Genomic DNA, 13,109 nt, shown 5'->3' on the forward strand with positions numbered 1-13,109 from the left:
CCAGCCCACCGGCCCTGCAGAGCCCACCATAGAGATTCTCAGATGGGCTGTGCAGTATCTATGGTGTGCTCTGCAGGGTCACTCTCAGGTGGGCTTTGCGGGGTCTCAGGTAAGCTGATACCAGATCACATTCCCTTTTGAAAACACACTCCACTTTTGTTAAAACAATAATATAACATAAAATTGCTACACAAGCCATTTTGTAATTTATGAAAATGTACCTTTCCATTTAGCCTGCAGCCACTGTCATTTTTAAAACAGTTCAAAAAAATGAAATGCAACATGTCAACATTCTGTACAACATTGGTGTTCAGAATGCCCCCAGCAATGCCATTTCCTGCTTGTGTGATTGGTTTACAGATTTTCCCAGAAGTCTGCCATAAGATACAAGTGACATTTTGGGAATCCCCTGCAAAAGAAATGTAATTTTTGGTGATATAGAACCTAAGGGTTTACTACCTCTAAAGGGATGAAGTCACTGAAACTTTCCTCATTAAAACACTGAAAGTGCACCCGGTGGTTATAATGAACACAGACTCTCCCAATAATATTCATGTCATACCCTGCCTCCGCTCTACATAAGACTTTGTTATTAGAAGAGTAGATCTTTAACATCCTAATATATTAGATAATCAGCCTAGGAATAGGTTGCTTTTAGTATACAGCTAGCCTACAAAACACAGAAGTAGTATAGGCTTGCAGATTTGACTCCTATTGCTATGGTATCTTTTGTTACCTTCAGCTCCATCATCTATAAAGAATAGGCAGAATTTAATAGGATGTTCTGCACTGCCCACTAGTATTAAACTGAACTAAACTGACATTTCTCTGTCTGCTCAGCTGTTTTTTTTACCAAGTCTGTGCTTTCCATCTATATGCACCAGAGATATGTTTGGGGCTACTCACAGGTAATCACGTTCATGTAATTTTGCTATATATATATACACACCATTGTTGGTGCTCTTACTGATTAGCAAAGAGGAGTGCACAGGATGAAGGCAGATCATGCTGCATACAGTTTGCACATATATCTGAAAATGTATGCAACTAAAACTGGCGTACACTCTATGATTTTTCTCATTATGTCCCACACACTGAACGAGAAAAATCACTGAATTCCCTCATCCGTGTTAAAGAGTGTGGGTGGAGAAATCTCCTTTGCCAGCGATTGTATTCTGACAGCCAGCGCCTGCGGCAGATTCAGTAGGAAACAGCCAAAATCTGATCTGTGTATGGCCAGCTTAAGACCTTTGTTTGTAAACAAATTAGGCAGGCTGAAATGTAAGGTGTAGTGAAGAAGCTTTGTTGTAGGGTTGACACATTTCAGACATTCTGCGCACAAGTTTAAAAATACCACCAGTATTTTCCTGATTTTATTTCCTCAAACACTTAAGGTGTACTTTAAAAGCCCATACACTAAAACTTTACATTTATGGCACTTGACAAACCTGTAGTCACTCCAAGCATAGAAAAATGCTTCTGTGATAGTATAGCACAGTTCAGTTATCTTTTACATGCGAATAGCTACTGCATCTACCCTTCTGCACATACCCAGCAACTTATGTCTATAGTTGCCTGTATTTAGACTTTTTGTCAAGTCTCACCACATCACATCTTTTGAGGAAAATCAAACACAGGTTAACATTGGTACAATTTAGTAATGTTTTATCGTATATAAACAAACCCACTGAACTCCGCTCTGTGTTAATTTTGAAAGGGTCAGATGCAATCTAATACAAATTAGGCATTCTCTTCCTTTAACATAAGACATTTACCTATCCAGTGTTTTATCTGGAGACCTAGAGTGGCGCTCTGGAGATCGGAATGGCCTTTCAGGTGAAATCCTAGGAGGACTTGGAGACTGCCTAAAAGATGACGATGTCTGGAAGCTTTGACGACGTAGCTCTTTGACTGCAAGCTCCCTATACAAATAAAATAATCAACTTTCAATAATTACAATTTAGAATAGCAAACAGCACACTATATGAAAAAGAAAAGAAAATAGTCTTCCCAAACACTAATGGATAAAAAAAGCAAACAGCACCATTTAAAAAAAATAGATTTTGTTCTTCCCGTAAAATCCTTTTCTCGGAGTCCATTGGGAGACACAGCTCTGAAGAATTCTGAGATGTAGGATTATGCTGCTGCCTGCAGGAGAAATGAACACTAGGCAAAAAAGTACAAGCCTGCCACTTTAAGACCATAACCCCTCCCACTTCACACCTGCCAGTTGTTGCAAAGCAGTACAAAAGGAAATGAGGGGAAGGAGGTGTGTCCCTCAAAGGATTTTACAGTAAGAACAAAATCCTATTTTGTCCATCATCCATTAAGGAACACATCTCTGAAGAATTCTGAGACACAGGGACATGCAAAAGCAGTCCAAACAGAGGAGCAGGTACCATGACAACTAGAAGAAACAGCTCAACAAAAAAATAACTGTCAAAAAAATACTCAAACAGCCGCCTGAAGAACTTTTCTGCCAAAACTAGCTTCAGAGGAGGCAGAAACATCAACTCTATTAAACTTAGCAAAAGTGTGAACAGGAGACCATGTTGCAGCCTGATTAAGAAAGGCAGAGAAGCACTAATGGCTCTAGTAGAATGAGAAGAAATAGGAAAGGGAGGTATTTGTTCACTCAACTCATAAGCGAAATAACAACCTTACAAATCCACTTAGTGGATCAAGAAGCTGAACAGTCTTTCTAGGACCTTCTGGTAACCCATATGTCTAAAGGAAGCTGTGGCTGAAAGATAAACTCTGATAGCCCGCACAACATTCAAGCAATTAAGAGAAATTTCCTTAGGATGAACAGGAGCCAGACAAAGCAAAGGTAAAACAAAGTCTTCACTTAAATGAAAAGCCGAAACCACCTTGGGAAAAAAGGAAACCTTCGGTCTTAAAACAACCTTAAAGTGGATACCTCAAAGGTGGATACCATTATGCCCAGAACTCGCATGCATCATTGCATGAATGGTAGTCGATGAGAGTGAAGCATTTGACTCTCCAACTTGGTTGAATTGTCCTGGGGAAGAAAAATATTGTTCAGGGATGCATCGAAAAGAAGACCCAAGTACTTGCATTGGATGCAATGGATTCAGGGACGATTTCATCCAAAGTCATGTAAGGTTCTCAGTACTGTGGACACATTGGTTTCCAAAGTCAGAGAAGACCATTCATGAAGCAAAAAAAAATCGGCTAAGTATTGAAAAATCTGAATGTTCTTTTTGGCTAACAGAATTGTGGCAAGGACCTTGGTGAAAACCCTTGGAGTCAAGGCAAGACCAGAGGTAAGGGCCACAAAGTGATAATGGAATTTGAATACAGGAAAGCAAAGAAAACATTGATCACGCAGAAAGATAGGAACCTGTAAATATGCATCCTTGATGTCAATAGAAAACCCAGAAATTACCTAGACGAAGGGAGACAATAACTAAATGAGCAGATTCCATTAAAAATTTTGAGATTGAGCATTTGAAGCGTTGAGAGCTTTTAAATCCAGGATGGAATAGTAAACAGGTTTGGGTAAAAACCTAGAAAACGTTCTGTTAAAGGAACTAGAACGATAACTCCCTAAGCTAATAATCCCTGGACCGCTGAAAGATCCGCCCAACTCTGTGGTGACATCGTGACATAAGGCGAAAGGCAAAGAATCCCGGAGGAGGAAAACATTTAAAATGCTATTTTGTAACAACCCCCTCCAAGGACCATAAGGAATTATCATCAGATAAAGAATCTTCTGCACTGGAAATATCCGACATTTCTTATCCTTGTTAGGAGAATAAGTAACAATTGTTATCTATCCGTGATAGAAAAAAAAAACCTCCATAACTACAGAAAAAATCACTTTTTGTGAAAAGAGGAAGAAGAATCAACAGACAATGAAGCAGTGCAGAAGCAGCTACTGATAAAGATTTATTGGTTTTAGACAAAGCAGAAACAGCACAATCTTTCCCTTTGGTAATTTCAACCTTACAGATAGAAGATAAAGAGACCAGAGCGGGTATATCGTCAGATGTTCCAGCGCAGATTTCCCTTAGCTTGGGAGTAAATTTAATAAAACAGGCAATGTACCTTTAAATAGCACAGCAGAAAAAATTGTCCAATTTTGCTATAGCTTTATCAGTAGGGTTATGCTCCATGTTTGCCTCTCTGAGTTTTTACCAGTTAGTAACAGAACTTCTGTCACGATACCATCCACGGGTGTCCCCACACCACGTGCAAGTATCTATACAAGAGAACCAATACGTGACCACAAATGCTTACAAACTATAATTTATTAGCTGCACTAAAACATCACAACCATAAACACCCCCACCACCACCCGCAAGTGACATGTAAAAATATAAGTAACAATTACACCCCGGAGACAACACAGCAACCCCTGGGGAGCAGGACAACAAGGAGGGAGCCACTGATCAAGAGACCTCAGGGGTAAGGGTCTGGAGTCAGGTCCAAGTCAAGGTACAAGACAGGAACAGGATTCAGGCAACAGGAACAAGATACAGGCCAACAGGATAGGGCTATGGCAACAATACTGAAGCACAGGCCTCACTGCAGGGAGAGGTTAAATAGCCTCCCAGATCAGCACCAGGTGGTGCCTAATTGCTGGGAGACACCTACAGGTGAGCACTGGAACTGCAGGATCAGGTTCCAGCTCCACAGTGCCACCTGGAGGCGCTCTGGTCCCTGACAACTTCTATGTAGAGGTGCATCGAAATGCAAATTTCAAAACCGAAAGGAAACCAAAATGTAAAAAAAAATGTCAGGCCGAAACCGAATTTTTTTTAATTTTAACACTTTTTCAAAATTTAAAAAAAAAACTTTTTATAAACTTTTTAATTTTTTAAAATTTAATATTTTAACCACCTTCCGTCCATGGCCGTTTGTGAACGGCCGGACGGAAGTCTGCTCAGAGCGGGTGGGCATCTTAAGACGTCCTGAAAAAAAAAATTAAAATTACAGCATTAAAAAAAATAAAGAAGCTAAAAAAAATTAAAAAAAATAACACAAATTTTTTTTTAAAGTCCCCCGCCTCCCACATACACATGCGTACATGTGCCTATGTACGAAACCGACGATTGCGCCCATTATGCAGCACATGTTTCATATCGCCGCGAACGTCGCAGTGAGAACAATAATTCTGGGGCCATCAATCACTGATAACACTAAACTGATGAGCGGTAAAAGCGTTTAAAGCGTCGCCTATGGCCAATTTTGGCTGTGGCCGTTTTCTGCGATTTCGCGGGCGTGCGCAATTTTAAAGGTTGACATGTTTAGTGTCTATTTACCCGACGTGACCCCGTCTTTTATATTGTACCAAAAAATTGGGGTAAAAATAAATGTTTAATAAAATTTTATAGGGAAACATGTTTTTTTTCAAAATTTATGGTACTTTTTTTGTTATATAGTAAAAAATAAAAACCCCATTGGTGAATAAAAGCCACCAAAAGAAAGCTCTATCTGTCCCCAAAAAATGGTATGAAAATCGTTTCAGTAAAGTGTTGCATGACAGAATAAACATCAGTCAAAGTACCGCAGCACTGAATACTGAAAAATGGCCTGGCCAGGAAGGGGGTGAAACACTATGGCCTTTAAGTGGTTAATTTTTTTACTTTACTTTTAGGGTCTACAGGGAAATATTAGGGGTCTAAACAGACCTCTGATATTTCCCTTTTAAAATAGAAAAAGAGATTGGGGGACACAATGTCTTTTTGTGCAGCCCCTGGTATAAATGAACAGGAATCCTCTATGAGAGTTCATGTTCATTGATAACATGAGAACATAGTATGTTTACTATAACCACAATCATGAATGAACAGGAGGTGATGTAGATCACTTCCCATTCATTCATAATTGAGGATATAGTAAACATACAATTTCCTCAATTATATACAAAACTGACTCGCTGTCACCAGAGGCTGAACGAGCGGTGCAGGGAGGAGAGCTCAGCCTCCTGTGAAAGCGTGGGCTGTCTCCGCCCACACACCGCTCTGCCGGACTGTGATAGGAGGCTAAGCAGTGTGGGAGTGAAGACACCGGCTGCTCACAGCGCTCTCCTCCCGTAGCGCTCGGCTGGCTGTCACTTTCTCTCCTCCCCACTGAGACACAGAGCAGCGCCCAGCTGGGAGGAGAGAATACAAAGATGCAGCGCTGTATCGGTCAGAAAATGGCACTTTCGGTATTATGCCAAAAGTGCAATTTTCGGCCGATAGGTTTCGGCGGCCGATATATCGGTGCATCCCTACCTCTATGTATAGTTAAAATTCTGGGATTGGACAGAATAAATGATATAAATAAACTGCATGTACACATACACTTGCCTTTCAAAGCGTTCTGTGGTTAGCTGTCTTCTGGTGATGTCCAGATCAGCTTCTTGTTGAGCTATCTTGTTTTTCAGTTGTCCTGCTTCTCGGTTATAAGTTCCTCTGAAAAGAAATGTGACATCATCAGCATGATTTCAAGGAATTATACTTTGGTTGCTAATACTTTAATAAGCAAAATAGGTACACAGCCTTATAGAGCATTAAGACCATTTTTTAAATACCAATATACTGCTTTCTCTGATAGTTTTCAGTATTATGCACAGGAATAATGAACATATTACATTTGATTAGCATATATTTGATAGCATCTGAAAGTTCTAACTGATGACCCATTCATTTGCAACATAAAAATGAAGTCTGTCATCTGTAAGTAGATGCCAGTTCATACAGCATTCACAGCTAAAGTGCATTGACATAGTATTCTATGCGTTAAAATGTATGCAATATTTACTTCTGAGAATTGCAGAATTTCTTCAGATCCCTCCACTTCTTTTCACTGCTTCTCCTGGTAAAGGGCCATCATGCCCAATATCACTACTATAGTAATGACAACATTGCAGTAGTTCTCTGACCCTCATTTATGTGGTAGTGAGGGAGTGGCAATGGAGATCAAGGGTCGGGGTTGCACTGGAAAAATCAGCAATGATTTTTGTCAACATATTTGGTGGGAGTGTGTCTTAACTGTTCCCGTTTTAAACAATTTATCAAACAATTTATCGATTTTCTCAAATTATAAGTTGACGTATGCTATGATAACACCCCCCAACACAACCTGGACACCCTATTCCAGCATATAAGTGGCAAAAGAGGTGCTTAAAGGAGAACTATGAGATGAGTGATTTCCACTCACCTCATAGTTCTAGCCGACCTGTGACAATGAGACTGTCACAGGTCGGCTCAGTAGATCGGGAGGTGAGAGAACACATATTGGGCTGATTCCCCTCTCCCCGCTCCGATCTGCCAGCGCTGACTGGCAGAACGGACGGGGGAGGGGGCGGGTACGGACGGGGGAGGATAGGCAGAGCCAGCTGTCACTCACGCAGCTGGGCGGATCCCGACATCCAGGTCGGGATCCGCTCCGGCGTCTCAGTATACCGCAAGCTGTAGCTCGCGGTATACTGAGCTTAGGGTAACGGGAGGACGCTAGTTTGTGTCCTCCCGTTACCCTGAGGAGAACTATGGGGAAAAACACTGACCCCATAGTTCTCCTTTAAACAATTACCCTTCTAGAAGAAACTGCTGCTTTGGCTTTCTTCTTCTGACCTGACACACTGCCAAGGCATTCATCATGTCATGTCAGCAGAAAGAGCTTACGAGGCATGAGGAAGCCCGAAACAGCAGATTCAAAGTTGATTGCCAAAAATCTTAAAACACATTAAAAAGACTATGGGGTTGATTTACTAACCTTATAAACACACCACGAATGTGTATACACCTCTGCAGTGTGTTCCCTCCCAGCATGATCTATGGGTGGAATCTAAACACCTTTGTAATGTGTACACACCCAGCAGGTGTGTTGTGCAAAGCCCTGAATGAATTCCAAGGTGATGTTGGGTAAATTAGCTCTATGTTGTGTTGCTTGCGTTGATGAATGCAAGGAATGTAAATGCATGAGCTAGCCATTTTTGTCTAAACTGTGAAGCAGCATTATATATGCATCATGTGCATGATTTTTCCATATATGGCATTAGTGGAAATATGCTTTTAGAGACTTTTTGGTTGATAAATACGTTTTGCTGTGTGAAAATCACACACACCTGGTGTGTGTGTGTGTTTAGGTTAGTAAATCACCCCCTATAACTCAAACCTAATTGATGTTGTCTTGGACAGAAGTCTGTATGCACTAGAAACAGGGCTAACCACGAATCAGGAGACTGTAACTGGGGCGGTATGGATATGGCACTGAGGGACACTGGAAGCTTGGCCACAGAGTGACAGATGACAATCTAGAAACCTAGTAAAACATAAGTACTTGTGGAGACAAAGAGAAGCTGCCTGGTATTCGCCAGAGCACCCAGTAAGGGGTGATGGTTTTTACTGCAGGTCGTCTCCCAGGTTGTGGCCTTCTGACTCCTCTGAGCAGGCAGCAACTAAGCTGGAATCACTGGTACTCAGGAGTGAAGGGTGCAACAGTATCACTGTGTCCAAAAGCCTCTGGGAGCACTGGGGTAACAGGAACGCCAGAATGAGAGACTCTGGAGCAATAGGATCACAGAAATACAGGAGTCAAAGTCTCAGGAGCACCGGGGTGCTGGGATCACAGGAACACAGAAGTGAAGTTTCTGGATTGTGGTGCTGGAATCAGAGGGAGGCAGGAGTGCAAGAGTCTCTGGGAGCACAGTACATAAATGCTGAGAGCTCAGTTGGAGTACACAGGGCACTCAGGAGTATGCAAGGAATCTCAGGAGGAGTACACAAAGATTCACAGGAACCAAAAAAGATCTCTGGAGACACAGTGGGGCACAGCATCTAGTGTAGTGACACAGGTAAGTGTAACAGATGGGTTTTTAGCCAACATTGGTCCTCTATCATTGCAACGGTTCAGAAGCTTCAGCATCATTCAAAACTTCCTGAAAGCCTGCTGCAGCCCCTTCAGCTTGAGTCAAGTAACAGCCAGCACTCCAATGAAAATATATTTTTAACAAAGCCAAAATGAAGGCTTTGTAAACATTGCTGTATATACTATTCTAATATAAGCTGAAACCTGTGTGTGTAGAAGGCCTTAAATACAATGTATTTATGGCCAGCCTAAAGGTTTAACCTTAACCGGCTGCATTGCAAAACAAGGCTCATTATTTTCCCTGACACACCAAGTGATCTCAAGGTGAATTATTTCTGGCAAGCATGTACTGTATCTCCCTACCATAATATTCCTGAAACTAGAAATGTGACAGTAGAACCTGATAAATGAATTCCTTGTATACCCACTGTGTAAATAGTGAAAAGGTTAATCCAGATTAAACTCCTTAGTCATCACATTTCTAATTACAATGTCTTGCACACAGGTCTATCCGTTAACATTTAATCTATGCAAACAATAAACTATACAGAACAAGCTGAGCACATCCAGGACATATTTAACTCAACATGTATCTTGCGTGTATCTTGTACATCATTTGGAAAATCTTTGCTATCTCTTTGCAAAGCAAAAAATAGGCTTTTTGTTTTTTGGACGATTTTTAGCACCAACAATACAAGATTTAGTAGAAAGGATAAATACCTCCCTTAGGTTTTGAAACTGTGAACAGGTTTGAATAAAAACCTTAAAGGAGAACTATGGGGTCAGTGCTTTTCCTCATACTTCTCCTCAGGGTCACGGGAGGACATAAACTAGCGCCCCCCCGTGACCCAAAGCTCAGTATACCGCGAGCTACAGCTCGCGGTATACTGAGACCACCGCAGCCGGGACGGATCCCAACATTACTGTCGAGATCCACCCAGCTGCGTGATTGACAGCTGGCTCTACCGATCTAGAGGCAGAGCCAGCTGTACCCGCCCCCTCCCCCGTCCGTTCCTCCAGTCAGCACTGGAGGATTGGACAGGGGGAATCCCTGCAGGGAGCCGTGAGTGACAGTCACGGCTCTCTGCAGGGACAGGATCGAGAAGTGAGCGAGCGACGGTATGTGTTTGCTCACTTCCCGATCTATTGAGCCGACGTGTGACAGTTTTATTGTCACACGTCGGCTCGAACTATGAGGATGAGTGAAAATCACTCACCTCATAGTTCTCCTTTAACATTTTTTAGCTGGAAGAACAGGAATGATAACCCTCTGGTTTAACAGTCCCTGAATGGCTGAACGAAGGTCTGTCCATCGCTGCTGAGACACGAGAAGATGCAAAGTGAAAACAGATGGTCTTTCAGGAAGGGTAGTTGTAACAAAGCTGTCTAAAGCTGGCCATACACCTATAGATTATCTGCAGATTTTCTATGATCAGATGGAAAAAGTGCAAGAGATTCCTCCAACTATGCTAAACTGTGTGGATGGAGGAATCTCCCACTGGGCCAAGCTTCAATATCTTGCTAGACGGCCCCCCTGGCTCTCAACATACCTGAACAATGCTTGCATCCAATCAGAATGTACAGGTATTTTGAGAGCCAAACGGGCCGACTAGCAAGATACTTCAGCTTGGCCCAGTGGGAGGTTCCTCCATCCACACAGTTTAGCATAGATGGAGGAATCAGTTGCACTTTTTCCATCAGACCACAGAAAATCTGCAGATACTCTATAGTTGTATGGCCAGCTTTACACGGTTCCTGTGCTGACCAGCACCTAAGCCAGATCGCCCTGCAAATCTGTACAGAAGAAAGGGTTGCCAGAGATATAAATCTGCTAGCGTCCAGCGCTGCATCACACAGAAAGTTTAATGGGACAATCATCTGGTTCACGCAGTCAATAAGTTGAGTATCAATGTCAGCAGCTGCCAAACCCCTACTAAGAGATTTTGACCAGTCAGCCAAGCTCTGAGATAAGAGAGCAGAGACGAGCATAGCTGAAGGGCAGAGCCCACCAAGGCAAAAATGCATCGAGAAACTGCTAGCTTTTTGATAATAGGGTCCTTAAAGGAAGGAGCATCTTCTATAGGGATAGTCAAGGCTTTATTAAGACGAGAGATAGGCGGGTCAACTACAGGAGTAGACCATTTCTGGTCAAAATTATCCACAAAGGGAAAGTGCTAGGATTGGTTTAGAGGTAAGAAATTGTTTCTTGGGGTGTTTCCAATCTTTGTAAAATAGAGGATAATGAGATTGTTTGGATCGATGAGAACCAAGCCCAAACCATGCCTGTAGGGGACGGTATAAATGTAGGTTGCTAACTCAAAGATGTGTCCCTCAATGGACGATAGAGGAAACCAAATTTCCACACATAGACTCTTTCCCACCTCCTAAAATCTTCAAGTCCTGAACCATGTGGTACATAACATAGTGGCTCCTACTGTCCTCATCCCATTATCATATGTATGAACATACAGCTGGCACATCTTACAGTGTCGTTTGTTTTATGTTTATAGACATAGATACAAGCGCGCACATATAACAAAATCTCCCGTTCAGGGCATGTCAGACAAGCTCCCTACAGGCAGTGAATGTCCTATCAGTGCTTACTTGACAGAGAAATTTGGAATTAGATGCCATTCATGCATTTTCCCAGCACTTGCTTCTTGATGTCCACTGCTGCAATCATTTGCTATCCATAGACAGATTGAAAGCACCCCCAAAATGCTGAAGTGCATGCAAAATTAGGAAATGATCCATGGGAAAATTTTTTTTGCATGGAAGGGGCTCAATTTACTGATATTTAGTGAATAAAGTCTAAACACAGGGAATCTTTACAAATACACTGGTACAATTTTATTCAAACTAGAGAAAGAAAGTGAATAAAAAAAGGGATTGCTGCCCATAGTGTCAAATCAACATTATTATTTTATATTCTATAACATAAAGAGGGAAAAGTGACTTGTAGTATCTCAGTTGTGGGCTCATTTTCTCTTCTGCAGGTTTAAAAGAAATCAGTCTCATTGTGTAATAAGGTTGCGTGTTTACTTACAGCTTACTTTCTGCCAGCATCAACCTATCTCCAAGCAGCTGCAGCTCTGACTCCAGGTCCTGGACCCGTACTTGGAACTGAAATTCTTTCTCTTGGTTGGAGACCAGAAAAGCCTCCAAGTTCTTAACAGTGATTCTTTCACTGGCAAGTTGCTTTCTTAGGAGTTCTGTTTTAGAGCAAGATGAATCCAATTCATGTTGTAACTGTAAAAGCAAGTGAGAAAAAGATCATTATATCCTTGTACATCTATTCCTTTCACCTACTGAAATGTTACATTTCCAGCACGTTTTGTTGTGTGTCATTTATCCTGCTTGGCTATGTAAAATAGCCCATGTCCAATGCACACTGCAATATTTAACTCAATACACTATCATCAAGTTTAGCACAGAAAAGTGCCTTTTTTGGTAATTCTTTATTTATTGTTAGCCTTGTAATTACTCAGTTTGGCAATAGAGTCATTTGTGACTCTACTGTACAGTACTGACCCAAAGTACCCCTGATCCAGTATTCTGACAATAATTGTACTTCTTACACAGCTTGCTTTTATCGACTTTGCAACCTGTTGATATATGGCTGAAAGACATAATACACCACACATCTACTGTTTCAGTTCATGGAGTGTCACGTGCATACAGCAGCAGGTCCCGATGTAACTGCAGACAGGCAGCTGTCTTGTCATTATAGGAAAGACTTCTGCCCTGCCTCAGGCCAGGCCCACTATAGCTATCCACTGTCTGTAACGCATTCTGTTACAGCCTATGCAAATGGTAATAAATGACTGTATATTTAGGCTGTAGCTGTACTACACAGCAGCAGGACTGGGTTGCCACAAGGAAATTATTTGCAAGACTCCATCTACTATCCTAATTTGAGCATTAAACTCCCTGTTTTTTGCATTTGCATTGGAAATGATGACATGTAAATACCTTCTTCACTTGGCAGTACTTTAGAAAAAGGGCTTATCACTTCCCTTAGGTCTATCTCACCATAACACAACTAGCTATCCTAAAAATACAAAAATAAAACTTTTAAAACAAAGCAGATCCTGGTGCTGGTATCTTTCAGCAAAGGAAGATTAGTCTTTGGCATACATGATCTCGGCACAGGAAAGGTCAGTATGCCAACAAAGAGATACATTGACTTACTATACTCACCTCTGCTCCAGTGACGCGACATCAGCTAGCTCCCTTGCCAGCACCAATATCTTCTTGCCAGCTTATTGATCTTCAGCCATCTTGAA

General features: G+C 41.7%; 1 protein-coding gene across 1 annotated transcript in view; it reads right to left on the reverse strand.

Annotated features, from left to right (window-relative positions):
- TSGA10 (testis specific 10) overlaps positions 1-13,109 on the reverse strand; it is a 70,075-nt gene that overhangs the window by 12,922 nt on the left and 44,044 nt on the right. The window contains exons 17-19 of the mRNA XM_018563318.1: positions 11,870-12,072; positions 6,317-6,425; positions 1,770-1,918 (exon numbers count right to left, since the gene is read on the reverse strand). Coding sequence (XP_018418820.1) covers positions 1,772-1,918; positions 6,317-6,425; positions 11,870-12,072 — 459 coding nt within the window. The 3' untranslated portion in view covers positions 1,770-1,771. The remainder of the gene's footprint in view (positions 1-1,769; positions 1,919-6,316; positions 6,426-11,869; positions 12,073-13,109) is intronic.

The sequence above is a fragment of the Nanorana parkeri genome, unplaced genomic scaffold (assembly GCF_000935625.1).
Source record: "Nanorana parkeri isolate BGI_ZX_2015 unplaced genomic scaffold, ASM93562v1 scaffold21, whole genome shotgun sequence".
Classification (NCBI taxonomy): Eukaryota; Metazoa; Chordata; class Amphibia; order Anura; family Dicroglossidae; genus Nanorana; species Nanorana parkeri.